At 37.4% G+C, this 27,541-nt stretch overlaps 1 protein-coding gene across 5 annotated transcripts in view; it reads left to right on the plus strand.

The window, feature by feature from the left end:
* Positions 1-27,541, plus strand: part of LOC110373270 (AF4/FMR2 family member 1) — a 152,185-nt gene that overhangs the window by 63,700 nt on the left and 60,944 nt on the right. For 2 of the 5 annotated variants that reach the window (XM_021330493.3, XM_021330494.3), the window contains exons 1-4: positions 174-490; positions 3,504-3,712; positions 16,094-16,280; positions 26,837-26,969. In XM_021330493.3, coding sequence (XP_021186168.3) covers positions 3,657-3,712; positions 16,094-16,280; positions 26,837-26,969 — 376 coding nt within the window. In that variant the 5' untranslated portion in view covers positions 174-490; positions 3,504-3,656. Of the gene's footprint in view, positions 1-173; positions 491-3,416; positions 3,713-16,093; positions 16,281-26,836; positions 26,970-27,541 lie in introns of those variants that run through there. The other 3 variants (XM_021330495.3, XM_021330496.3, XM_049841429.2) reach the window with 2 other exon arrangements.

Consider the following 27,541-nt stretch of genomic DNA (forward strand, 5'->3'; position numbering starts at 1 on the left):
ATAAATTGATATCTTATGGAATCAGTGATGTGTTGTTCGTCACCGGGGCATCGGCTTGGGTATTCGGTACGTTTACAGTATAATAGGGAGCATTAGTCCGATCCACTTTTGACATCATTATCTGTGTAGTCGACTCACGATAACCTGCGAGAGCGTCGTCGGTCGGTCCCGCCCCGCGTCGAACGGCAGTCGCGCGCGTCCTCGCCTGCCGTTTGGTCGTGTACGCGTTGTGCGGCGCATGCCATACCTCAGATACCTCATAAAAGGTACTCGGGGAACTCGCTTTTGGCGGGTTTTCGCACGGACGTGAGCGGCGATCGTGATGCGCTTTGCATTCGGACACGGAATGCGTGCGTGTTGTCAGCGCGCTCGGCCTCTCTGTGTGTTTGTGCGTCACAGTGAAATCTGTGGCGGGTACCACCAGTGATCACTTGGATTGCAGTGTTGGATCGTAGGATTGACTTTGACGACGCAACCGCATCAGCTTATTGTAAGACTCCGACGGATGTTATGTCCATGATGTTGACTCATGCATGACGCACTTGATTGCTGGAACTGGGAATTTATGATTTATGATACCTTTAAAAAACTAACTAATTATCGAGTAGCAACTTGTCTGTACAGTGGAAAGTGCTTTGTTTATGTTACTCGTTTCAACTTAAATGTTGAAATTAAATTGTGTTTGAGTTTTTATTACAGTCACGCTCTTGAAGTCAATGACGAGGTTAATACTGTATACTTTTAATTTATGTAGTCATAAAATCTTTTACATTGTAATATTTTATGTCTTACCATTTATTATTACCTACTTATTTGGTAGCTTCCTAAAATCTGCATAGTAAAATTTTCCATGTTATATTATGCCTGGATAATAAATCATCGGCATCAGAATTGATGTTTATGAAATTGATCGATAGTAGTTACCACAAGCAGTTCATCTAAATATGAGTTAATTGCAACAAATGGTATTAGTGCATTTGCCCATTAGTTAATTCAGGTATAATAATGTACAGTTGTTGGCACATTATTATCTAGTTTAGTTCCACACGTAGCCGCAGTGTCGCTTTATGCCATTACCTACTCCATATTCATAAACAATTTGTAGACTGCGTCATTATTTATTTAATGTTAAACTGAACAAAACAAAAATCAATGCCAGACAACGTAATTATTATGAATTATACATTTTAAAAACAATGTTTTTTATTTCACAATAAACAACGCTCTTTCCTCCTATTGTATACATTTTTATTAAATTCCTTGAAATAAGTTTTGACATTTTCATTATCAACAATTTATGAAACTTAAGGAATCAAAAACAGAGTCTTTGAACTTTACACTTTATATATTGGGTATTGGGACTACAATATTAATTTTGCACGGATACAATAGCACAAGAAGCAAATCATCCATATAGCTCTTGAACATCTGTACAAGTATAAAGATTTGAAATATTCCAAATAATCAATCCCACATAATGTTTGGCGAATATTTACAAATTATTCAAAACTTCTCAATCTACAATTTAAAGATCCTTTCTTCGACCAAAACTGAATATTAAGAGAGGGTGTAATCTAAACGAGCCCGTGGTCAGTGCGCGAGACACTTATCTTTAGATAAACTGAGACCTTCCCACGGGGACGAAGAGGGTCCCTAACGTCTCAAGGGTTATCTCCAATAGTCTTGTACAAGCTGAATAACTATCCACCAGAATGTGCCTCTTCTACAACATTATTTATTCTACGCCTCTAGTTCACCCCATCACGGTCACAACTAACGTACAAAGTATTTGTTGCTACCAAGTTTGAACGAAATCTCAATTGGTAGTTTTTGATGAACAAATAGTTGGCACGTCATTGTCTGTTCGGAGATTGTTTCGCTCTCCGCGAATCATAGTGACAGAGTGACCACTCTATGACCTCGACATCAAACTGGGTTAATGTTTCTCAAATATAGGACACTCAGTATTTGGCTCGTATAGAAAATAAACTACTTTTAAAACGTTTAAATATTTGCGGTCATGGCCTCCGCGGACATTCCAAGCCGTGTGTAATAGTTATGCACCCGCATGTCGGCATTACCTGTTCTCTTCAGGATTTGACCATCTGTTCTATTGTTATTCAAATCGGCCTAGAACTTCTCGTTCGTTAAAAAGAATAGCTTTGACAAACTATGATTTCCCACGCCTGTCCGACTAGGGGTCGTTTGAATGACTATCTATTAAGTAAATGTAAATTTTGTGATACTCGCATAATTTTATAGTTACAATTTAAATCGTCACGGTCATCCAAATGACACTAAGCATCATTAGCATAAACTGTATTCTCACGGATGAGCTATAGACTTGTACGTCCGTATAGATACGGGTGTATTGGTGTGGATACCGCTATCCATAAACACACCATTTCCCCAAGTAGGGGTGGTAGGTCCAGCGTGCCCTTAGCGCGGCGGGACGCAGATCAATCACAGGAGAAAACACCCGCGTAATGGCTCCTCATGACCCTCGCCGAAAAAATACCCGCCACATCCTATTTACCCGATGTTCGTTAAATAAGGCAAAAAGTATCCACCACGCTGCCTCCCAATTAATCATCTGACCGGGACGCAATTCCTGTAATCACCGTTTCTTTAAATTAAGATTATCCGGACGTCCCACAGAATGTGATTCATTACCGCTTAATATCGCTTTCTGACAGACTGAAGCTCTTACTCTTTATAAATGAAAAGAAACTTCGACAACCTTAAAAGGAAAAAGCTATTTTTCATTAGCCGTCGCAATAAGTAACATTTGCCTATTATTCTCCAATTCCATTACAGGCGCGAAATATAACGACGGTCTCATGTATCTAATTAGGTTTGTAATTAGCAATTTCTGCAAGGTCAGATAAGATTTGACAAGGTTACATATAGTAAGCGGTGGTTGCCATATTACCTATCATGTGTATGAGCTTCGTCGACTCATGTGACGTATTGAAAATATTATTTCAAAAGTTTTCCTGCAATACACCATTTTCCTTAATAAAAGTAAGTTAAATGGCGTCAGGGTAATTAAAATGAATAATCGACGATGGCTGATTTACATTGAGTCAGTAACTGACGTCAGTCCACTGACAAGTCAGTGCTGACCCGGCACTACCATCGTGTAAATTGATTTGAAGTCAGTACAGTACTACTGACGAGACACTGACACTACACTGACTTCGTGTAAATAGCACGCGTCAGTTTTCGGCGCCTACACTGACGTCAGTTACTGACTCAATGTAAATCAGCCTTTACGGTTAGTCGGTGTTTGCTTCTTCTCCATTCCGTTAGCTATTTGACCTGTAAATTGACTCTTATAATTTGTTAGAAATTGTAAGTGCTATCTAATTACTTCTCAGCAGTTGTTAATTGTTGTGAATATCAATCGGTTACAGCAATCAAGTGTTACATGACAACAATCGATAAAATCGCAATGGACCCGTGCTGATACATTTGGCGCAACTAATAATTTTGTTTCGCAGTAGCCAAACTATCAGTGTGAATTGATGGATATAACTTTCAATCAAAAATGTTCGTACGTGGAGTGGATTAATTGATAATATTGTGTTGTGTTGTGTAAAGCAGTGGAATAAAATACAATCAGTATTGATAAGTGTGCAGCAGACATTGCTGGTATGCATATGTGCTATGAGAGGCCTGGCCTGGTCACCGCCCTGAACGGAGGCGTTGGGTAAGACATCTTGCAAACAATATACTTAACTACTAAGCTAATTGCTTATTGTTATAAAGTTCCTAAAACTAATTTCGTTAAAGGCGCTGTACCTAATAGGTAATCGTGTTGGAATATCTAATGTGTAAAGTTTAACACACAAACGAATACACAGTGTGGGGTCGCCAACGGTCGACAATTTTGTACATTTTTTTAATTTCCTGCGAACTCGTCGTGTTGTCGTTATTTATGACTTGTTAGGAAGCCCTAACTGTGCTTATGTGCCAGTTATATTTCACGCAAGTTATTTGGTTAAGTCGCTTTGTTATTTGGTCGTTTAGTTTGGCAAGTTTTAACTAAATGGCAAGCATAAACTTATTACATTCTTTCAATCAAGCCCTTTCAAATTCTTGCCTCTATAAATGGACTATTTATCACTAAAAGTTTTCAGTGATTAGATCCAGTAGTTCCTTGAGATTAGCAGCGATTTTAAGCAAACAACCCCGCCCAGTTATAGTATTCGTAAAATAAGTATATGAATACTCAAACTACTTCATAAGAAATGTCCATACAATCTAAATGTTGAAGTTACAAGAGAAGTAGTATGCATGTCTCTAACACATTAACAGTAACTAAAGATACAGCATGATATACCTACCTGTATCGTGCGATAAGTACTACGGAATCAATTAAGCGAAATTCAAATAGGCTAGCCTTTGCCCAGTGATGCTTTAGCGAAGTTAACTAAGTTTTTACTTGTAGCATAATCTGAGGTACATACTTTAACAATTTGACCTTTAGTTCAATGAGGACGTATATTAATTTGAATTTTGATGCACGAAGAAACTGTGTCTGGAATGTTAACGATGTAATTAACGACGTGTGAGATAGATGGATGTACTGTTTATCCCACCCAAAACAAAAATGTGAAAGACTGCCAAGTTCGATAATATGGGAATGCTTCGCCTATAAAAGAAGTGAGATCTGAATAAGTACCAAGTTCCATACACATACCTCAGTTAAAAATAGTTACTTTTTAATGATGTTACTTGGCAAGTTTTAATAGAAAATTAAATACTTGATTCATTGCGTTTAGTAGGTTTATAACAAGGAGTGTGAAAACTTGCCAAGTGACATCATTAAAAAGTAACTATTTTTAACTGAGGTATGTGTATGGAACTTGGTACTTATTCAGATCTCACTTCTTTTATAGGCGAAGCATTCCCATATTATCGAACTTGGCAGTCTTTCACATTTTTGTTTTGGGTGGGATTTCATTTATTTTTGTAAAGTTGTTTATTTTATTTTTTTCTTATGATGAAGTTAGTTAAAGAAATGTCTCATTTCTACTATCTTTCAGATTTTTTTATATGCACTATGTTTCTTACAAAGAAATGAACTAGATTAACTAAATGGACTAGATTTACCAACTGACTGACATGACATGTTATCATATATTATGTTCGTGGATCAAAGTTACACATTCGTTATTTTCGAAAGTGATTCACACTTGGCCGTTTTCAGATTTTTACTTTACTTTGACTAAATACAATCCTTTGTAACGAATTTCAGATCGGTACGACCATTCGAAGATATATTATATAAATATAGATAAATTTAGTTTGTTTTAGTTCCTTAGGGGTATACATTTACACCGGGTATAAAACACCTTCATTATTTTGAAACCGACTCACACTTGGCCATTTTCAGATTTTTCCCTTTACCTTGACATAAAGACCTACCTCCATGCCAAATTTCAAGTCAATACGACCATTGGAAGTGGTCCAGGTTTTTGATGAGTGAGTCAGTCAGTCAGTCAGTGAGTGTATAGTAAAAATAGCGATTTTCTGACGGCAATATCTCAAGACCTACAATAGGTATATTAATGAAATTTTGTATTTTAGATAAGTGAGGGGGTCTCAACAGATACTAGAAATTTGATATGCGTAAATAAAATAGATTTTGAGTTACAGGGGGGTCGAATTTGGCCCGAAATGGTTCGTGTAATATAACTCACGGCCGGTGTGTCGCTTTTTTGCTCGAACTTGGCGGACACACTGCCGTGTGTCTAGATTTATTTTTCTTTTCTCTTTTTTGTTTTCGCCTGAATAATTTTCTATCGTGTCCCTGTTCTGTATCGCGTACAAATCCAGGTCTCCTAATGAAGCCACCTACGATAATTCACATCTTTTGAACTTGAAACGACAGCCATGTTTATTTTTAAACATAAGATTATAAAGCTTTATATAAAAATTCTCTGTGTCGACCAAGTATTTTTAGAAGTCGCGCGTATACCCAAGTTATTATTATTTGGATTGAGTCTGTGTTGCTCTTTAAATTTCGACGACACCTCTTAGAGATTCCTCTTTATAATACCTGCTTGAATATAAGTTCAGCTCATATTCAGCATTCGACTTCTTTGTATGACAATTGTTCATTATGTCGATATCACCAGGTTTTATCCATATTTGTGTATTTTTGTTGTGTCCCCCGTCACGTAATCTAAACGTTTGCGTCACATATTAGCCTGAATATTAGTCGTACGTTATCATACGACGTTCGGTGTTCACTGTCAACAGTGGCAAGTTCTACAAACAGCTCGTGAGCTGTACTCCCTACAAATTGATTAACATACGTACTTGCTTCGTTTGTGTTGCATGTATTTATTTACTTGCCGCTAAGTACTGTTTGACTAAGGTTTCTTTTACGTGTATAATGTTTGGCTCAGGAGTTTCGTTTGCAGTCGATGAAGCAATTTAGAAGTTCATTATATTATTTGTGTTGGGAAAGGTTGTGGTTGATTGGCAAGATGTTTGACGGCTGTTTATTTCAATGTTGTGTTACATTCTTCTTATTTATTTAGTTTAGTTGTAGCTTCATTATCGTTAGTGCGAAGTTTTGCTCCACCACATGTTACGGGCGCGCCTAGCTCCGATATATTAAGACTAGCAACTGCTAGGTTCACTAACCTGACTTGTGATATCAATTACAAAGTAATTAGCATACGCAATGTTAATGTTGTGTTTGTGGTGCTATGTTTGCTTTAAGTTTATTTTCCTTTACATCGAGAAAATGGTACGAGATTAGAGTTAGTGTTCCATATTGATGTTTGGACTAGTGATCGTGTTGCAGGCATCCATAACGGGATAACTGTTACGCATTATGATCGGCTCTTTCTTCTTGATATTCGATATTATCAGTGCACAAGTTTATGATGCTCGTTCATTCAATGTTATCTTTTTAATCGCCTGGAACGATAGCCACTAGCATATATCTTCCACTCGGCGGTTTATTTGTATACTTTTTTTCAATTAAATTGATTATTATCCTAGGTTAAATGGAGCTTATTCTAGCAAACCGTTGTTTAATGTTCAAGAGTTGAGTATTTAGTTTGAAAACCGACTGCATTCACCCGGTTTATTCGCGTAGTGCACTCGATACACGCGACGGTAAGCTCGCGATAATCCAATAAGCTGAATTGGAAGTGGCTCGAATTAACCTTCTTAGTTCTATATGAATAAGCTGCAAGTAAATGCTGGCAACACTACACCAATTGTGGCGAGACACGAGTCTGTATCGCATGACGAATGGAAGGAAATAGATTAATTGAACAATTTAAATGCATGCTTTATGTTCTTCGAAACTGCTGATCAAAACAGGTGTATGTAAAGTAAAAGTCAATGTTAATTTGAGCGATTACCGACTTCATTGCAAAGAGCTGTGATAAACACAATTAAGATAATAATATGTTAATTTCTACATAATCGTGACTAAGAAGTGGTTATCAAGTACATGAAAAAAAGTGAAGTAAATTATAATCCAGTTCAAGCACTAGCGGATTTTCCGCTCGATATTTTCTGCACTAAATATCTATTAAAACAACCACTTAAAAAACTGTACGATAATTTTTTGCTGTACCAATAACTCCCGCGTAGAGGAACCAAGCTTATATAATGCGCGCCGAAATCCGCTAGTGTAAAAACGCGCTTAAAAAATAATAGTCTTTCTTCACCTGTCAGGGTAGTTATGGTAATCACTAATAAAAAATAAGCCAAGCTCATGTAGAGCGATTTAATTATAATTACAGTTGTCTCAGTATTACTTACGCTGTAGGAGTTAATTTATGTAAATCTTGGCGAACACCATCTGTAGAACAGAGCTGCCAATATTACTCGTTAGCATGTTGAAGAAGGAACAGACACCATCCCGCAGTTATTGCTAGTGCATATATATTGACTTTAATATGATTCTATTTCTGAGACTTCTACGAACTGCGACAATGTTCAAACACACGTGATATACCCTACCCGTGAAACAAAATGTTGAGGTGAATTATTTTATTTGTCAGTGTCAAATTACAGCCACAATATTCGTATAGCCTCGCCGAGTGCTTCCAACATTTGTGGTCTGTTCATTTTACATGCTGAATTTATAATTTACAACTTTTCGCACTCGTAAACTTGAAACAAATTGACATCTGTGATCTGTCATCATGTTTTTTCAACTGTTTCCATTTCCCCAAATTCGTTTTTCCTGTACAAAATATTTAGACCAACAAGGTTGCCTACCTTGGCAAATTAAATTGTACGTTCAAAGAAGCTGGGCAACATTTCGTTTAATACATTTTTGAAGACTACTACAATATTCATGACGAAAAAGGGAAACGGAATCAGTGGCAACAACTTTTTAGAGCAGTGGGTACCTAAGGACCATACTATTGTTTAGTGAGTACACTCGCACACAAATCTTCGTAGGAGCCACCATTCATATTTTATCTACTTATGTGATCTGCACACAATTTTTTGAAACAACAATGCGATGAATTCCGAATCCGATGTTTGTGTTCACAGCTCTGAATGAATGTTTCACGTAATAATTCTCTTACTGTGAGATTGTTTCACGAATGTATGTACGCAATTAGATGATTATGTAACTGTTTCTGAGCCTAAATGATTCGAGGCTTCACGCCTTTTGTTAGTTGATATGTTAGATAAGGCTGAAAGCTTTCCACAACATGTTTGAGGTCTTGACAACAATATGAGCAAGTGTATAAGTAAGACTTAACACAGATCCTCCGCAATATGAACTCATTCTTCTCACAGTTAGTTGAAGACGAGTTTTGCCCGAATTACGCAGAACTTAGCTTCAGTTATAATGAGCTTTATAAATAACTAATGGCAGATTTACTTTATTGAGCATTTCGCGTTTATGCCCACATTTAAATGCATGTATCTTATTTCTTGCTGTTTTATCCGATCCCAATGTGGCATTAAGTCTCGTTATCTGTATAATAAGGTATCTTGTGTCGGCTGCTAGGCACACGTGACCAACTTATCCAATAAAATCGCTAAACAGATTGCGAAATGAGTACAATTAATGCATCCTGTATTCGCGAGCTCCCCGCCTCACCGGCTACATTCGTATATTCGGTGCTTGCTACCTCGTTTACGGCTGTCTCGGGTACTTAGTTGTCAGGTTATTACGCAACGCTACTACCAGCCGTTAATTATTTGCTAGGGAACACTTAACTATGCTGTTGACAAATGTAGCTATGCTCATTTACTTTACATTTAGAATGTTTTACGTTTGTAACGATTATTGTACCAGTTTGGATGAAATTGTCTTGAATTTGATAGTTTTATTAGTATCGTCAGATATAAAATTCTCTTAATAAAGTTGGTGTAGCGATAGTAACCGCCCACCTCCTGTAACGGACGCCGAGGTGCATTACACTTAAAAGTTAAAGGATAATAAAACGGATTATTCTGGAGCAAGCTGATAAAATATTTATTTACTGTAAAGAATAGCCACATGAATGAAAACAATAGTGTTCGTTAGACGGGGTGACACTAAGCTAATTGTTAAAGTCGTATTTCAAAGAGTGAGTAATGATAATAAAAAGCTTCAGTACAATTTGTTTTCCATTTTTCTTTGAATAGTGTTGATAAATTGTGGAAACCTGAACTCAACGTGTTTAACTATTCAGCTGCAGGCAGCTTCGTAGCAATTTACTATTTATAAATTACTTTTTCTAAACTGCTTTAACTTTGTTTGGAAAAACTGTACAGGGTAAATGGCTGCTAATATTATTTTATGTAGTTACTTATTGAATAAAAAAAGGATAGTATTTATTTAGTATCGTACTTAAAGAAAAGCGGTAAAAAACCTGTTAATACTGTAGAAACACATGAATTTTTGGCAATGCAATGAAAGTTAACGTATTTTCACAAATCGTCAAAAAAGTAAAAGGCTAAAGGAGAATTCTGTGTACGGAATATTTTGAATTTTCGCGTTTTACGCTCCCAGACGTAGTGTTCTTTCGTTTTTGAGTTTTATAGCGAAATCAAAATGTTTCGGGGCTAACTGCTTCCTAGAAACTTATTTTTATATATGGACCTACATCTGCAGGCTAGTTATCTTTTATCTAAATAGTGTAATAGTAAGCGTATGTTTCTTTTACCGTCCGTGGGAATTTTAAACTTATCCACCCCTTGATTTTATCAATGTGCTGTCTTGTTTTGATAATAGAATTCTTGACACTGTTTATTTCCAAGATGTGGGTTTTTACTGTAATTCATTACTCTTTTATACGTGCTCTTAACTGAGTAAGAGTTAAATAGTACATCACTGTATAGTTTATATTACTAGATTGTTATACGTTCCCACCATAAAACTTACGTCGACGTAAAAGTTTCAGATTTCCCAGAATAACTTATTTATGTCGACTTCTAGCAGAATACGGGTTCAACAATTCCTAAGAAGCCTAACCAAGTTATAGCTATTCATATTCAACCTCATAATCTAAGAATTTATACAATAATGAACCGATATTAATATTTCACTCGTATTCATGAGCTTTGCGAATAAAACATGTCTAGAACGCCTGAATATGAAATACAATATTCGTATCAGTTTTGCGAGGCACTCAACTTTAATCGGCCATCTATAGTTGAATGTTGAGTCTACAAATGGTTTTATAATTACGTGCTATAGACCGCACGTGTACGAGGGTGGGATCCCTATTCAGTGACGCTACAATGTCTGTGTGACGCCCACGAATAGCTACACTGAATTTTTCTATTGTGAGAATTTCAATTCCCGCTAAAAGACCGGCGTGGGCGAGTGCGGCGTCTGGACTCGCAATTTACGTGTTTTGCAGCAAATCATACTGTAAGCGTTATCGGAATAACAATGGTGTCACTACTTATCATTCACTGATAAAAATGTCCTCTGAAAAATAATCGTGTCAACGACCCAGCCACCTCGCAACCTATGACACGAGAGGCGCTCGCGTTAGGCGTGGCACCGGTTTGTTATAACTAATCGAATTATTTTCTAACGAAAGGTGAAAGGGATTTTTGTAGACGTACATTTTCGTCTTTTTAATACGTAATAAGGTTTTTATGTTCGACGAAAAATGAACCGTAAATCTTTATGACGTCAATCATCGCATTAACGAGTTTAATATGCAGATTTTTATCCTTGTTATACCAATAATGAGCGGTTTTGTTAAATGTGTTCCAAAGTGTGTGGATGCCTATGAAATAATCTTACTCTTGGGACTGATTGGACAACAAAGGAAAATAATAATTCGTCGTGTAACCCAGGGGAACTACCTGTTCTGTCGGGATAAAAATAGTTTGTCACTTTGTATGACGAGGGACTCTTTCAAACAAAGTTTCGCCATCAACATTTAAGGCGTGGCTGCGTGATATAAACGGCTCCTGCTTTATTTACACTTCGCTAGTTCAGGGAACTAATGTTTTACTTAATTAATCGACGCAAATAGATTTTCATTTTGATGTTCAATTAAGGTAATTCAAGGTAGTAATTTAGTCGAGACTTTTGTGTTAATCACGTGTGAGGCTGTATATTTCTACTTTTATTTGAAGCGATAAGCCTATGTACAGTTACGATTTGGTAACTCTACTTACGCAACTAATTAATACAAAATTAGAGGCTTTGTTAAAATTATTTGTAAATGATGTGTACGCAAGCGTTGTGCAACGTCGAGTTTTCCCATTACATATGCAAGTATGCCGGCTGGTAAAAGCATTGGCTCTGATGTACTGTTTGTTCTTCTTATCTCGTTGGCGGCGACTGAATGGCGCTTCGGAGGTTCTACTGCAAGCGGGAAGCGGGTTGATAAGTTGTGTACATTTTACATTATAGCTCAAAAAACATGCAAAAAATAAACCAGGTTCTATCATATAGGTCCAAGGTAAAAGTCTAGCAAGTCATGTTCTTAAGTGATTTGACCGAGAAAACATAATGTAGTATACACCTCTCACAACTACTCGTAGATTACAATATACAAGGTAACAACATGATGGATGATAAATCGGCCGTTCACCTTGATAAGAAACCTTTATTATATATAAATAGCGAAAATGCAAGCAGTCTTTTTTGTTTTTATTTTGTATCGAAAATGTTATTATTTTAACTGGTTCGTTGGTCCCGAGAATCAAAACCGTTGTATGGGAATGAAAGGTTATTTATCAACAAATAAATAGTTTTTATTCTCAGTCTGCGCTTCTCGCAAAAGCTCTATTTTTTATTGTACAATATTATTGCTTCGAACCTTTTCATTTCTTTTTTAAAATCGGTATAAAGCGATCAGTGTGTAAATAAAACTAATTAAATATCGGATTGCTCTTCATAACTGCCTTTACAGGAGTTAAAGGCGATTTTTTAATTGATTTTTTATTTAATTAAACGTACATTTTTTGTCTAGTTTATACATAGTAACCCGCTGCTCGCTCTCTAAGGTACCCCGGTTCTATTGCAATGTGGACAGAGTACAACGAAATGTCTGTTACTTAGTGAACCTTATTGAATAAGCACATAATCTTCACCTAATGATCATATACGACATTTACCTTTAACCTTCATATACGGTTCAAAGTACTGTGAAATCTGACTTTGGTTTTCCTTGTAACCGAGTGTCGCGTGATTGGTCAATTTAATATTATAATTTGTATTTTGTCGCTATTCTATTCTACTGACTCATGAAATGTATTAGTTTTGTAATGGTTTTGTCATTGTCGTGTATTATGGTTTGGGATTAGTCATGCGTTTACTGGTACTTGTATTTGAACCAAAAATATTGTCATTTTGACGCGTTTGTTGCGCGACTCATGTAAAGCAGAGGGTTTTTGTGTAACTCTGTTCCCAATTATTAGCTCTTCTTCCTCCTTTTAATCGATTACACCACTTAATGATACAATAAATCAAAGCGTAAAAACTTACCGCTTACCAATTCATTAATAAGTATAGTAATGTATCTTTAAGGTTGTATTTTAATTATTCTCTGTATTCCGGCACGGATGTCCGATGTGACATCGTGTTTTATTCATTACCATCCGTGCTAGTATATAATGTGCTGAATATCTCCCTCATTATTACATTTCGTTTCCATCAATTATATTTTCATTGTTGATTCCATCAATAATATTTTCTCTACTGAACTGCAACTGGGTAATTTTTATCAGTCTAATTGCCAAAGTATTGGCGAAAATCTCGAGTGTCCAAATGTTGTATAGAATGACATGACATTGCGATAGAGTCTATTTTGAATTTCGAAGGTCCTGAGCCTTCTTTAACTGAGCTAGTAACTCGCCTAGGACTTTTTGTGTGGTGTAACTGTACTTTAACGTAAGGTTTAAGAATCGTTTTAGACTGATGTTAGAAAGAGGGAGAGTATAAAATAAAATCCAAATTCTGCATACAGTCTCTGTCTTTAAAATCTTTATGTTGAGACTATTTAAAAGTTATCAGATTCTTAAATAAAATGGATAACTTAACAGGACCTCCAAACACGACCTTGACCGAGAATTTCTCAGAATATTGTGTACGAGCTTTTACGCAATAAGCCTCTTTGACGTAATGTTCATAATTTTTTGTTTCTTCTTGTTTCACTTTTACTTCATACAAACAAAACTTGGCTTTGATAATTTGCAAGAAACTAAATAGCTCTGATAAACGATGTAGAAAGTGATATTTATTTGCCCTGTGAAGCGTCAAGGCCTGTGACTATAACTTCAGATTCCATCTTTCTATCCCAGTTCTATCACACTTATCCATTGGGATGCTTCTATTTCTCTTATTATAGCTGTAATTCCTTGAATTTGTAAGTAAGTAAGTAGTTAATATAACTATGCTTTATTGTGTAGTTACCAACTTCTCCTTACGTACTAATAACACAGGCGTGATATTATAATTGCACATGCACCTGATTACAGCGAAATGAGCGTTTGTTGTGTTTTTATTTGAGCGAACATATTAATTGGCGCCGTCGGCTAAATCGAGTGAGGCCGCCGCCCGGTAATAAATCTTTCAACTAAGCACTGACACCGGGAACACGGCGAAAGTGAAATTGTTCACTCTACTATTTCATAAATTATACTAACGTAGAAACTTTTTCATCGTTTTCATAACTTTGTAAATAAAATATTTCACGTAGAAAACAGAAACAGGCCAAATGTTCATTCGCCGAACATACACTAGCAATTTTTCCAACCAAGACTGAATTTTCAGCGATTATATGCACGAGCATGTTCTTGTGATACATATTTATTTATATCAATTTGTAAAACAAAACATAAGTCAATTTCCGTTCGCATAATAATGAAGTGTTTATAGAACACGAAGTTTACCTATTTGCTTGTTTATGTTCACATCTATAGATGACGTAATAGGATACTTATCGGCACATGTAACAACCAGTTTCAGAACAATGTAAAATACAATATGAACAATGGCAGTCGCTCACCCATTGCACTCTGCACAGAACGCAATAATACCTCAATCAGTGTCATAATAAATCGATGTGAAAACTCGTTCCGTATCAGTATTCGTCAAGGACGCGAGTCGAGACGCACAAACAACTCGGTCACATACATATTAAGGCGTAGTACTGTACCTTAATGGTCACAGCGGTCTTATTCGTGTCGATGCTCATAATAATGTACCGATCCATTGCGCTTTATATTAAAAACTGCTTTAACAAATCCAGTATTATGCGTCCAAGAACATGGCAAGCCGGTTTCAGAGTCCGATTATTGTTATTTTATGAGGTGTTACTACCGATCGCTATTGTTATATTGTTAAACTAACCGTAATGCAACAGATAACACTTCTATAGAACTGTGTCGATAAATAAATACGTTATCTAAAATTGTGTTTTATAAATATTTACTTTGAGCATTGTGTTAACAAGTGGCCGCCGATATGAGGAAAATGGATTCGCTCAATTCGTACTAATGAGTTTTATTTATTGTTTCATTTTTATGTGAAGTTTTTCTTGATTGTAAAACCTAAAATATTCTTGTATTGGGATATTGGAACATCCTGAAGTTTTTTTAATACTTAAAAACACTTACTAACCTCCTAAGCTTTATGCAAAATGGAACAGTCTGTCTGCATTAGTCACCTTGTATAAAAAAGAAACTACATTCAATTTCACATTATGTGTTTATTTCTTGATAAGTCTGTGAATCATCGGTCGATCGGCAGCTTTCTGGAATTCTTCATTCGATCGACTTTAAATCACATACTACAAAACAAATACAATAGCTTTTCTATTTATTATAAACGCTCATAATAAAGCAAACTTCCATTCTAACGGTTTTGTTTTGATGGTTCTATTAGACTTTCTCAGTCTTCGGAAACCATAGAAGTTTATAGCATTCTAGTCGTCAAAATGTTTCTTGAAAAGCAAGTTCGTCGATAGCACAAGTGTGTTCACCGCCTTCCATTCACAATAGGCTATTCGTAATATGAAATGTTATTGTTTCCATATACATACGCATGGGAATATGAGAAAAACATGGGTGTCAGCTGTTCATCTTTTTGTACAGGTTGTAAAATTGGACCGACCGAGGGAAAGGTTCAGTGCCTCGACACTCGTAGCAATGGGTTGCCAGCCTCGCATTGTTCGAACTATTCCGTTTCGAATATATATTTTTTGCCGGACGCTTCGGGCTTTGCGATCTGCGTAGTTTCAGCTTAAGCCTGAGGCTATACCATCAGGGATTAAAAAGCTCTACGTTGCATAGTAACCTCATTCTGTATGTTTGATACACCCCGGCAGCTCTATTGATCATGTAGTACGCAGAACTTGTCTGAAGAATACCTTTCCATGAATCTCAGGGGAGCGCCAGTGCAAACGTGTACGGCTGTTGTGTCAAGAGTAACGCTGTACGTGGTTTAATATAAATGTTGCTCAGCTCAACGTTACGAGTGTGTGTAATTCTGTAATTGTGTCAGGCGCGGGATACCGTGTCGGTTTAGATTAATTTCGCTGTGGAAGCGCTACGGGTTTTGGTGTTTGCAGGCGTAGAAACTCTTAGCTAATTATTGTTGTGAAGTGACGTATGTAATGTTTACGTTGTGTTGTTGCAGGTACGACAAGTGGGACCGGGACAGGGGCGGGGGGAGCGGCGGCGGCGGCGGCGGCGGCTCCGGCGCGTGGGCTGGCCGCGACCGCGAGCGCGACCGGGAGCGCGAGCGGCAGGCGCGCGCGCACCAGATGTCGCAGGCGCACGCCGCCGAGCCCGACGCATCGTCGCTCTTCCCGGCGCCGATCAGGGTTAGTACTCAGACGCGCACTCATCCTCACACACTTAGTAATACACGGCCACGGCCGCACGTGCCACAAGCCATACGTGAAAGAATCTGCGGCATAAAAGGACATTTTACACTAAAAACATAAGGGTTCTTCAAAATATAAAACTACTATTCGAATCGCCTTATAAGTTGTCACATTTATTTCATGTTTTATTTTGCCAATATCAATCTCTTGCTCCATAACTGAAAACGGAAAATCAATTAGCCTGGAAATCAGACCTAGATATCAACGATTCAGTTTTTTATTCATGATACTGATGTAGAACGCTGGCAAACGACACTGAGATAGATAATCTAAATGTCTACACAGTAAAATAATGTTTTGTTTATTTACATTACGAAATGGCATTTGTGATACTGAATCACACTGCATTCTACGTTATAATTCAACATCGAAGACGGTTAGTATTCTACGGTATTAATCCTATAAATAAAGGCATATTTTTCGTCTAACCCTAAGCTTACAGTGCACTAAAATGTCCCAAGCGCATTTTTGCAAACTGTAGTGTTGGCTCGTGCCGACCTCAGCACCGGATAGCACGGTGGGCCCATAATGTCGTGTAGCTAGAAATAGTTGCTGTTTCGATTTTATGCCACTTTGAAACTATGTCTTTACGAAAAATGCAGCTTAAATTCAAAGAAACGCTTCAGTTTTAAATACTTACACGTGTCGCCAATACATTTGTATACAGTACCTAATTGACTGAAGCGAATCAATTCCGCAAAAACGTGTACATAATTGGATCAGCTGACAATTTTCCCACTGTTGAACTGGGCTAGTTTTCAATAATGGAAATGGATTGTGGTCTGACATGCGAAAGCCTATAATAAGAATTAGAACACAATACTATAATTTACGGACAGTTAAATAAAGATCTCTGATAACACTAGGAAACTAGAAAATTGCTTTCTATATAACATGAAAGAACAACGTTATTTCGTTTCTCTTGTGCTATTTATTTTGTTCACGTTTAAAGAGCCATCCGAAGGATATGTATTCTGAAGCGCGAAGGACACTTCCCAAGCATAACCTTCAACGTTTGTGCACTATTGCACACAAGAAACTAATATCATCCTGTTGTTTATACCTCATTATACATTTTGAAGTATACAAAGATAAATAAGTAATTAATTACACCTACACACAATTACTCGGCGGCTACAGTTTTAAGTCAAAGCATAACAAATCTCAATTCACTGAATTGAGACTGATTCTAATTAGGGGTTTATTCATTAAACGACAATTACTTTATATACAAGCCTCGAACGAATACAACGCAGCTGGAATTTTAGCCAACATTAGTATTCAGCGACGTCGTCAAATGTATACAAATACATTTAAATTGAGTGTTCCGAATTGCTCTGTTCTGAATATCGCGGCCGCTGAAAAATGTATTCGTGGGTTTACGATTCGATACACAAATCGCAATACCTCACACAATCCCATAAACCCAGTCCAGGTTACAATCAAAATTTACTCTTAACGCATGCTGCCGATTTAAAACTTAGATTTGTTTTATTTACATTAAGAAGTGCAACGATACCGGTGTTTGCTTCTGCGAATCGTGTGTAATGTTTGAATTCGAATGTTACACACGATTCCTGAAGCGAAACAAATATGGCCGAACTTCTTATGTAAACACAACAACATACGGCCGTCATACAAACATGCGTTCATTCACTCACTGGCTCATCTTTTAAGTTATTTAGAAAATGCAATTTGAAGTTATACCTAGTGCTAATCGAGCTATTCATTCCAATTCCAGTTAATATCTAATTGAAACTTTCTGGAAGGTCCATCAACGTGAACAAGTCAATTGCCATCTATTGTGTTATGTGGTTATTGTAAATGCTTGTGTATTGTAAATGCATTGAGTTAGTGCGGGTCTAACCTATAGTGTGTCTGGTTAGTGCATTCCTTTGTTCTCATCGAAGCATGCGCGCCGCAATCACGTGTCGGTAGTGCGCTTGCGCGTGTCACATTACAATGTCATACGAAATTCCAAAGATCCAAGTATAGCGGTGAAAGATAAATGATTTCGGTACATAATACTATCAATTTAAATGTAATTAGCAGTCGCTGTAGATGGCGAGGGTCTCGAGTTAATTGATTTAGTAAGGCCATCAAACTTAGGGATAGATGGATAAATAAGTCAATCAATCGTTTATGGCTAATGTACATTCAGAGTCGGTGTTACAAATAATATTTTATATACCTACAAAGAATGTTCTTCTTGGTGTATATTTGACTTTACAGATCGATATATAAATCTGAACGCGAATTTTATAGTCTTGATTTCAAACAGTGAAAATGTTCTCAAATCTAGATCAGTTGTGGAACTAGTTTGAGCAGACAAGCTCAGCGTAGACCAGACAGTACCTTTTATACGAGATCTGTAAGGAACAATAGTTATGAGTGCAACGCGAGCAGACGCCCAGTCACGATGATACCGCAAACAAAAGTTTTCACTTTAAACTTACTGTCGTTTTACCGTCTGAGCGTTAGATCACTGAAATGAGCACAGATAATGCACGCCACGCATGCAAACTGGAGACACGTAACTTTAAATACTCAAAGCGGTTGCACAAATAACAATTTCCACGAAGCCTATCTACTTCTTGCGATATGAGTGTCTCCACAGATCGCGTGATCGGCCGCAGTAAAAGTGAAGTACTTATGTGGTTTTATTGCCTCCCGCACGTGCCGTGTTCGGATCTAGTCGTCGTAGATACTGACTACTGACTACCTACCTTAAACTGATAGCCAGCGCCCCAGCCCCAGCCACTTGAAGTAGGCCCCTGATAACGCGCAAACACCCCTCCTCGCTCGTTAGTGGCGCTAAATGGCCATCGGGTCGAGGGAGATCAAGTGTGTTTGGACGCGCGACCAGTGTCAAGCGGGTTCGAGGTCGTCCGCTGTTTACGTGTCGACTTGGGTAATTACGTTGATACGTTCTGTTGGAGCGCTATGTAAATTACTGCCAAAATCATTTTAAACTGCTCAAATGGAACAACAAAATTATGATAATGGCCGTTGTTCGCCTATAAGACTTATGTTTATTTGCACCAACTTGCTAAGAAGTTCGGTTGGACACGTAATTTGTGTTCAAAATGTTTGAACTTCTTAACTTTTTGCATGTTGCTGCTCAATTGTATTCAAGTGATTACGACATCTTGTACCCGCAGGAAAAGATTACGTAATAAAGGAAGATATATGTGACTGGAGCACTAGTTTCCTTGGAATGCAGAATGAGCGAACTGTAAACTATGTCTGAAATAGTCGTGTCGGTTGTTGTAAAACAAATCAAACGTAATGCAGCCAACACGGTTCCAAATCTTTGTAGCTGTTCTAAAGTAGCTTTAGTGGCCTGGTGTAGTCATTCATTCATGAATCATGAATTTGTACAGCAGCATAATTTACTTTCTACATTTAAATAATGATCTGAAAAACGAAGCCGTAATCATACTTCACAATATACGCTTCACGGTTATTTCATTTCCTGAATGTTTTTTCATACTTCGCAAATATCTCTGGCTACGCCGTTCTGAATCGTATCTATCGATGTGACTTAATAACTTGACGCTTGAGGTACTATTTAATCATCTTCCATCGCACCTGTGACTTTATATCAAAACTGTGAAACGTAAATCATTCTCTGATGTTCAACGCACTGATCACCTTTAATAGATGATGAAGTGTCGACGAAACAGCGCCAAAACGAAGTGGAGTTATAATAACTTTTTAAAAGCGGTCGGCTTATCTGAGCAGGCGGGTGCACTCGCACGACCCACTTTATGACATACAGCCACACATATGTGCATAAATACAAATACAACTGTAATTAAAGCTCCCTCGCCTCCCGCACTCCCTAGGAAATGGAACCGATAGGGGGACGCCGCTACACACACGAGTCTCTGGACATTTGCTAACTCACATGTGTGCCGCACACATACACCGCTCTATCATACGTTTACACACGATAATAGTTGCGGAATGAACAGTTTATTCAAATACCAACGTCATTATTGTTATAAGCAAAGCAAACTTATTTAATTTCACTTTCGTAGCGTCGTGTTTATCAATTAGATTTTTGTTTACATCATTATTTTTATCGGCGTGTTTACTGTACTTGGAGTAAAGTCAATCGGGGAAGTTTTAATGAGAATAATTTGATTGATTCTGGTCGCTAATGAGCGCAGCAACTAGATTCTTAAAGCAAGGCAGACCTTGGGAAGTAGGTCAGGAGTGTTTTAAAAAATATACCTGATGGAAAGGTTTTTGATGACGGTGCTGAAGTCAAAAAAGGCATTTTCTCATTCTCCAAATATGATAGTTTATGTCGCGTTGTCAAGGCTTCAAATGTAAATATAAATTGTAACGTGGCGAACGTGACTGTATGGTAGCATTTCTCCATAACTCATCCCACTCCAACTGTAAACGTGAGAGATAGAGGTTACTTTTGAAGTAACATCTATTTCCGTTCCTCCTTATTTTTATACTTTCGTGTATATTCTCATTTCTTTGTGTGTTAAAGTTTGTTATATTACGTTGGGGATTTTAATGTGATTTGTTTTCTTTTTGCCGGAATACGCTTTTATTATTCGTGTTATTTCATTCGTAAGTGCGGTTTGCTGCTTTTTGCGTATCGTAATTGATTAGTTTGGCTAGTTGAGCACTAATATCGTTGGAATATTTACCCGCAAATATTAGTTCTGGTTTAGGTTTTGTATTCAACATACAAGCAAAATCCATAGCAATAACCACAGCTTGGGGTATAATAATCTTTATCGTCAGTAGGGACGGGAAATCCAATACCTATGAAGTCTGTAGAACAAAGGAAAATGTTGTTGCCAATTCTCCGTATACAACCCTGAGCTCACCTTTTCGGTAACCGCAGTACTGTTAAGGCGTATTTATATTAGTTTTAATTGTTGTAGTCATTCAAAATATAAACTGTAGTGTAGAAATGAAGAAACGTGAGCATATTTATTTGTTTATGAAATGCTAACATTTCTCCGTGTAAAATCAATGGAGTCCCGATCGTGTCTCGTTGGCTGGAGTCACGTTGCGCGTCGCCGGGCGGTTTAGGTCCAACGTGACGTTTCAGGGCCTGTCAACATCCCGTGCACACATGTGGAAACCCATTTATCATCAGCACATGCATTAACACGAGAACCACCTTGTTTACTTCTGTCACAAGTTTTAAAAGCTTCATTTACATGCATTGTGATTAGTTGTTCAGTTCTTTGAATATCAATGGCGACAAAGCAGGTTATTTTATTCTGCTTCAGTACTGCAACTAGCCAGTTAAGGCGTTTAGTAAACTAATCAAAATCGATCATTCGCCATCAGAAGCTGAATCGTCTGAGGTTATAGCAATTATTTGCAAAGAGCCTTTTAATAAATGAAAATATAAAACGTTTCTAGAGAAATGTTGAAAGAATCTTAAATCTGACTATTATCTGAGTTTCAATCAGTATTCGCATTAATACTTGAAGCCGATATTGTAACGCAATAATAAATCATTTGATTAACTGGTTCCATTTCAATAACGTTCGGTTGACAATGTAAACGTAGTTAATCATCGGCGAGCCGTAGTAAAGGACAAGTCGACGACCGCTCGGACACATCTCAGCTCTGAATAAATAACCTGCTATTGAAATAAAATTAACCAACTTGACGCAAAGCTACACCACAGACCGTATTTAATTCGTTTACTTATTCATTAATATAGACGATAAGTTAAGTGGCAGTGTACAATGTTGTGGAGTACAATAGGTACAAATACAATGTAGTATTGCGAAGCGTCTAGACGGCCTCATTACAACCCGCCGCCCATCTCCGGCGCGCACCCCATCCCTCCCCACAAATATCTAATGAAAATATGCCTTTTTAATCATACAAATACGAGCATTTCCAACAGCAAAAAATTCTACGTTTATCTGGTAACAAATGCTTGAATATCTATAAATCTGGTAAACAGATTATCCCTCGTTGATCCTCGCTCCGTAATGTTGGAACGATATGGGAACTCGTTCCAAGTTCACAAGAATTGTTCGTAGTTTCGGGAGGTCTATCATGTTACGGAGATAAATTAGGCGCGCCTACCAGATAATGTCGTTGACTCGATTTGGGTCGATGACTCGTCATATTGACACGTTTCGGGGACATTATTCACATGGTCCTGGCGTGCCAGGTGGTACATATTTGTATGTCGGCTAGTGCCTACCCCATCTTCTACTAATGTAAGTAATAAAACGCGACCCCTCTCTGAACGCGTCCTTTTTGTACTTATTTTGCACCCTTCTTGTGAACTCTAGGCCGTTGACTCCCGAATATTTTTCTTTATTATGTCGTAAAATATTTGAGTGTCTTCAATTGTTGCTACCTGCGATGATTCGCCCTTGGAATGCTTTAAATGAAATTCTTAATTTTGTCTTGGCGATCTGTAATTTTGTTAATTGTCCGAGTTCCAACATAGATTAATTGTGTCATTTCCTGTTTATGATGTACGATTTATTCCGATGGTTCTTAGCCATTAATCTTCTTGTGCTTTAGGAAATCCACATTTATATTACTTTGGTGTTAATCAAATGATATGCAAGTTAGCAATAAAGAAAATAATGTTTTCTTATTATTTCAATGGCGTTCTGGTATTTTCCTCGTAAATGCCAAATTGAAGATATGTGCGTGCGTCATCTTCCTCGAGGAAATGATGGTTGTTTGTTCAATAACTCAAGGTCCGCTTCCAGGAAATATCCGACGATGCAAAGTGCATAACCATTGCCACTATCCTTCTGAAGATTAATATCTCTATTGATACCAGTCGGGTGAGTTGCCGTGGTATTGACACACTAATTTATATATCGAGTCAAGGGCGGAATTTATAACGATATAGAGTTATTTCGCAATAATAATAGATAAACTGCCTGATAAAAGATAATTACACTTTCTAGTACAATTTTTGTGGCATTGATTGCTTACAGATTAATGGTAGCAAATTCTTGTGTGGTTTTGGTTTGCAATGTTTGCTTCAGCGACTTATGATCCAAATCAAGATGTTCTCATTCATAAGACAAGCCATTAAGAACTTGACTTAATCCAAACACCGTTCAGACAAAACTGAAGGTGGACAAAATTATTCAAAGACATGGCTCACTCGTGGTTACTTGATGTAGCCGGCCCCTGAAGTACGTCCTTTCGTCCGGGCGGCGCCGGGCGCCCCACAGCAGTCGGGCGGGGCGTTGACTCCGCACTACCACTCGTACTTCGTACCACGTACGGGATTTATGATAGTCACAGATACCTATAACACGTGGTGAAATTCACTCGTTCGCCTTAATGCCAAGATTTATATTGCGAGGTGCGAACCGTTCTAGATTGTTAATTCCGCGATGATGACTCGAATGTGTGCTATCGGAAGGAGTTGCGAGACGGATCGACTTGTTGCTCCGTAATTTAGATTTTGACTCGGAATCCGATCTCGGATGTGTTTGTGCGATTGTGGAGATCCTTTGCACTGAATTGTTCTTTAACGTCTGAATGCTTTGAAGTCTGGGTGAGAATGTGGTTGGATTTGAAATGTGGCTCGCTACTATTCACTTGAATGTTTGTTTTATTCTCATTTTATGTTTAGCTACACTCGTAGTTGCAACACATAATCTTATCTATTTCCGTAGTTGTGCGATGATTGTTTTTATGTGCTTATTGACCTACATCTCACTTCATCTGTGAACATTCGTACGGACCGAGAGAGTAAACAGTTTTATGAATTTAAACACAGACGTAGGTATTAGTCGTTTGTTCATATTTGGAGTGTGTCATATCGGCACCAAACGTGTTTGCGGATGCGGACTTCTATGTTTGAGAACGCACTCCATATTTATTCAAATTTCGTAAGCAAATACTCATTTAAAATTTTCAATTAAAACTTTATTCAGTGTTTGCATAAAGCGGAGTGATGGAAGTTTTAGAATAATCATTAGATACACGTGTATTATTGAACATGACCTTTTTATGTCTTTTAATTACAGACACGCCATTGTAGTTAACGATCATATCAAGAACATCAATGTTATCAACATTATGAAGCACTTTATTGATACACCAAACCCTGACTCTCGAGGGTTAACATTAGAATTCTTACTCGAAAAAGGTCACTTTAAGAAGAAAGCGTAACATACGCTTGCTGAATTCCAAAGACCTTTATCGGAGATTACATTAGATCCAAAATTGATACATTCCTTTCAAAGACATATAAGAGTAAACGTGCAAACGTAGAAGGTTAGTCTAAAATACAGATTAGTCTTTGACGGTACACTGTAGGATTATGTGAAAACAATACATAAATAAAAGGGACGTAAAAGGCACTTTAGCAAATAGCCGTGCGGAAAATACTCCAGTGAAACAGGTCTCGTAAATGATTTGCCGTTTCAATCAAATCTCTGCGCATTGAACGACAAACTCGAAAACGTTTACTTTGTTCCATTTTGAGCTCTGTTCCCATTGTGTTAAAACTATATTATGGTGTTCGTTTTTATTATTTTTGTAAAGCGGCGTGTTCTGAAATTGAATCAGATGCTCATATAATTTTGATGTGGAATCGTTTGGGATGATCCAATAATTTGTGTGGTCAGTTGTGGTTGCGTTTCCCGGAAGCTGCAGTAATTGTTTTGTTGCTAGATAGTGTACAATCTGGAAGTTTTGAAGGCTTATCGTGAGATAAAGTACAGCATTAGTTATGTTTATACCTCTACAAGTTGTGAAATTTCTTAATTGTTCTTAGAAATGTCGTATTTCACAGACGCGTATCTCTCCCATCAAACTTTGCAAAATCTGATCGATCTTTTGATTGCTGCATCTAATCAAAATTCCCCTTTCCTAAACTCGAAATAATATTTAAATCAACACAGCCAGAGTCCGATTATTAAATAAAGCTTAAACAATCACTGTGAGCGGTTCCGGCGAGCCCATTCGATGGAGCGTTTTAATTAATCACATTCTTGTTATAGTAACAAAACTGGCGTTATCAATTTGCCGCTCCGATTTTTAATCAATAAATCATCGCAACGAAATTGGCTTGATAAATTTTATGCTATTTATAAACGGCATTCTGTGAATTCCATTCCTGCCAAATTGTGCAATGGTGGCCAAAAATGTATGAGGGAGGAGAAATTATGGGCAAGCAATTTGCTTTCAGTTTCTGCGTAATAGCGGTTTTGATATTCATCACATGTCACCCCATAAGTCTTGGAAAGCACTTAGCCGGTAGGGGCCTAACCCCATAAACCATAAAGCCTTGATCTTCCCCAGCGTTCAATAACGGGAGATTATGGCAAAAAATAGTGGTATTATTTGCATGTATTCCCAATAAGCTTGTGCTGTGAATCACGTTGGTCGACAGTGAGCCGGTTTATTTAAGCCGAGACGACACATGCCGGCCACACGGCGGCGGCCTCGTGATGATACATACGCTATTTACGATTGTATTACCATTTATAAGCTTACCAGTCCTGTGCAGTCTGCGCTTTTGCTTCTTTTTGACTTTTGTCTTCACTTGAAGTATGGCTATTCAATAAGGATGGCACGTGTCACGGCTTGACTTAATATAGCGTTAAGCTTTTCTTGAATACGCTCGTATTATTCAAAATTTCTTAGGGTGAAATAAATACTACGCATTCGCTGCATGTTAAAAGGTTCAAAACTTTTATCAATTTATTAATCATTTTGATAACTGCAATATTTCTGAGGAGGCGCATGAAAGCATAAATAAAACGTTTAGACTAAGTTCCACAAAACAATACAATTCAAAATAAAATGAATGGTCGATTGGTTTATGGAGATGATGAAGATATTATTTAGTTTTAGTTAGTTAATAAAAGCAAGTTCAATCTATTTTTTTTAAGTGTCGTACCTATTTGCAATCATGAATGGCAATAATATTTACTTACAAACAAGTGAGTCCAATTCAATTAAGTCTTCAAGTTACTATACAAACTTGGAGGTGCAGAGATGGATAGATGCCTAGACATTTTCAAGGCTGGGAAACTAGGTTATAGAACGAGGTCAAAAATTTGGCGAGCTAGTAAATGTGAGGGAATTGGTTTAGACCTTTAAAGCAACTTTAGGTTTGTCAACTGTCTTGTTAGCCTTGATTTAATCTCTTTCATCTTATACCCCCTTGGTAACATAAAACACTAATCGCACATCGCTCCTATTTATAGCCACTTCTTAAAGCTTATTAATTCTGGGTAATCCAAAGACCCGTTATCATCAACAACATTATTTTAAGACGAAATAGTAATTTGGTTAATTATCTGCTTAGCTTTATCATTGTAGAGATTTATTTTAATTTGCTTTGAAGAAAGGATGCCGTAAATTCACAAAAGGACGATGGTTTGTTCAGTAATATCTAATCGTTTTAACGGCACCTACTTAACCTGACCTATATTTGTGTGGGGTGTTCTTTTGACCGAGTGGTGTTTCTTGAAATGCTAACGTTTCGTTTTGTCTGACAGGTGACAGGCAACAGGGATCGCGTGAGCCAGCAGATTCAGACCAAGCTCGGCGATTATCACCTCGCGCAGTGGTTCATCGATGACCCTAGCAAATCTATTGGGATCTGCGCCGAACCACCCAGTCCTGCACCATGTAAGTACATTTATTTTACTGTTGTTTTAACAATCATATTTATGTTGACATCGGATTCGGATTTAGCAGCTATTAAGACTGAAATAGGAATACAGAAAAATCTCTGATATTACAATTTATGTCGACTTCTCGGAAGAAACCTACACTGGATGGAGTAAAAATATCTATTGTATATTAATCCTTTGTAAGGTGAAAAGTCAATCCAGGTCACAGTTCGGGCGGTGCTGTATATGTTCGTAGATACGCCATGGGTTGGCAACATGCCACTATATTGTTATCAAGTCCTAAGCTGCTATGTTTATTAAACCTGGTTTCATAGTCTTCATGGTGCTCCGGTACATGTTTCATTAAACACGTTTGAGATGAGAATCGTGACTTTGGTTGGCAATGTAGCTCTATAGGATTTTGATTAAGGTATCAGTTTAATTTGTTTAGGGATTGGTCGCGTTTTGTGGATTTTATTGTTTAATATTAATCGAGAACTTTGTGAATTTGATTATTGCGATAGAAATCAATATACGCAAAAAAAAAATCATTTTCAAACTATCTGAATCTTATGAAAACGTCACATT

This window comes from Helicoverpa armigera, chromosome 19 (genome assembly GCF_030705265.1).
Source record: "Helicoverpa armigera isolate CAAS_96S chromosome 19, ASM3070526v1, whole genome shotgun sequence".
NCBI classification, from domain to species: Eukaryota; Metazoa; Arthropoda; class Insecta; order Lepidoptera; family Noctuidae; genus Helicoverpa; species Helicoverpa armigera.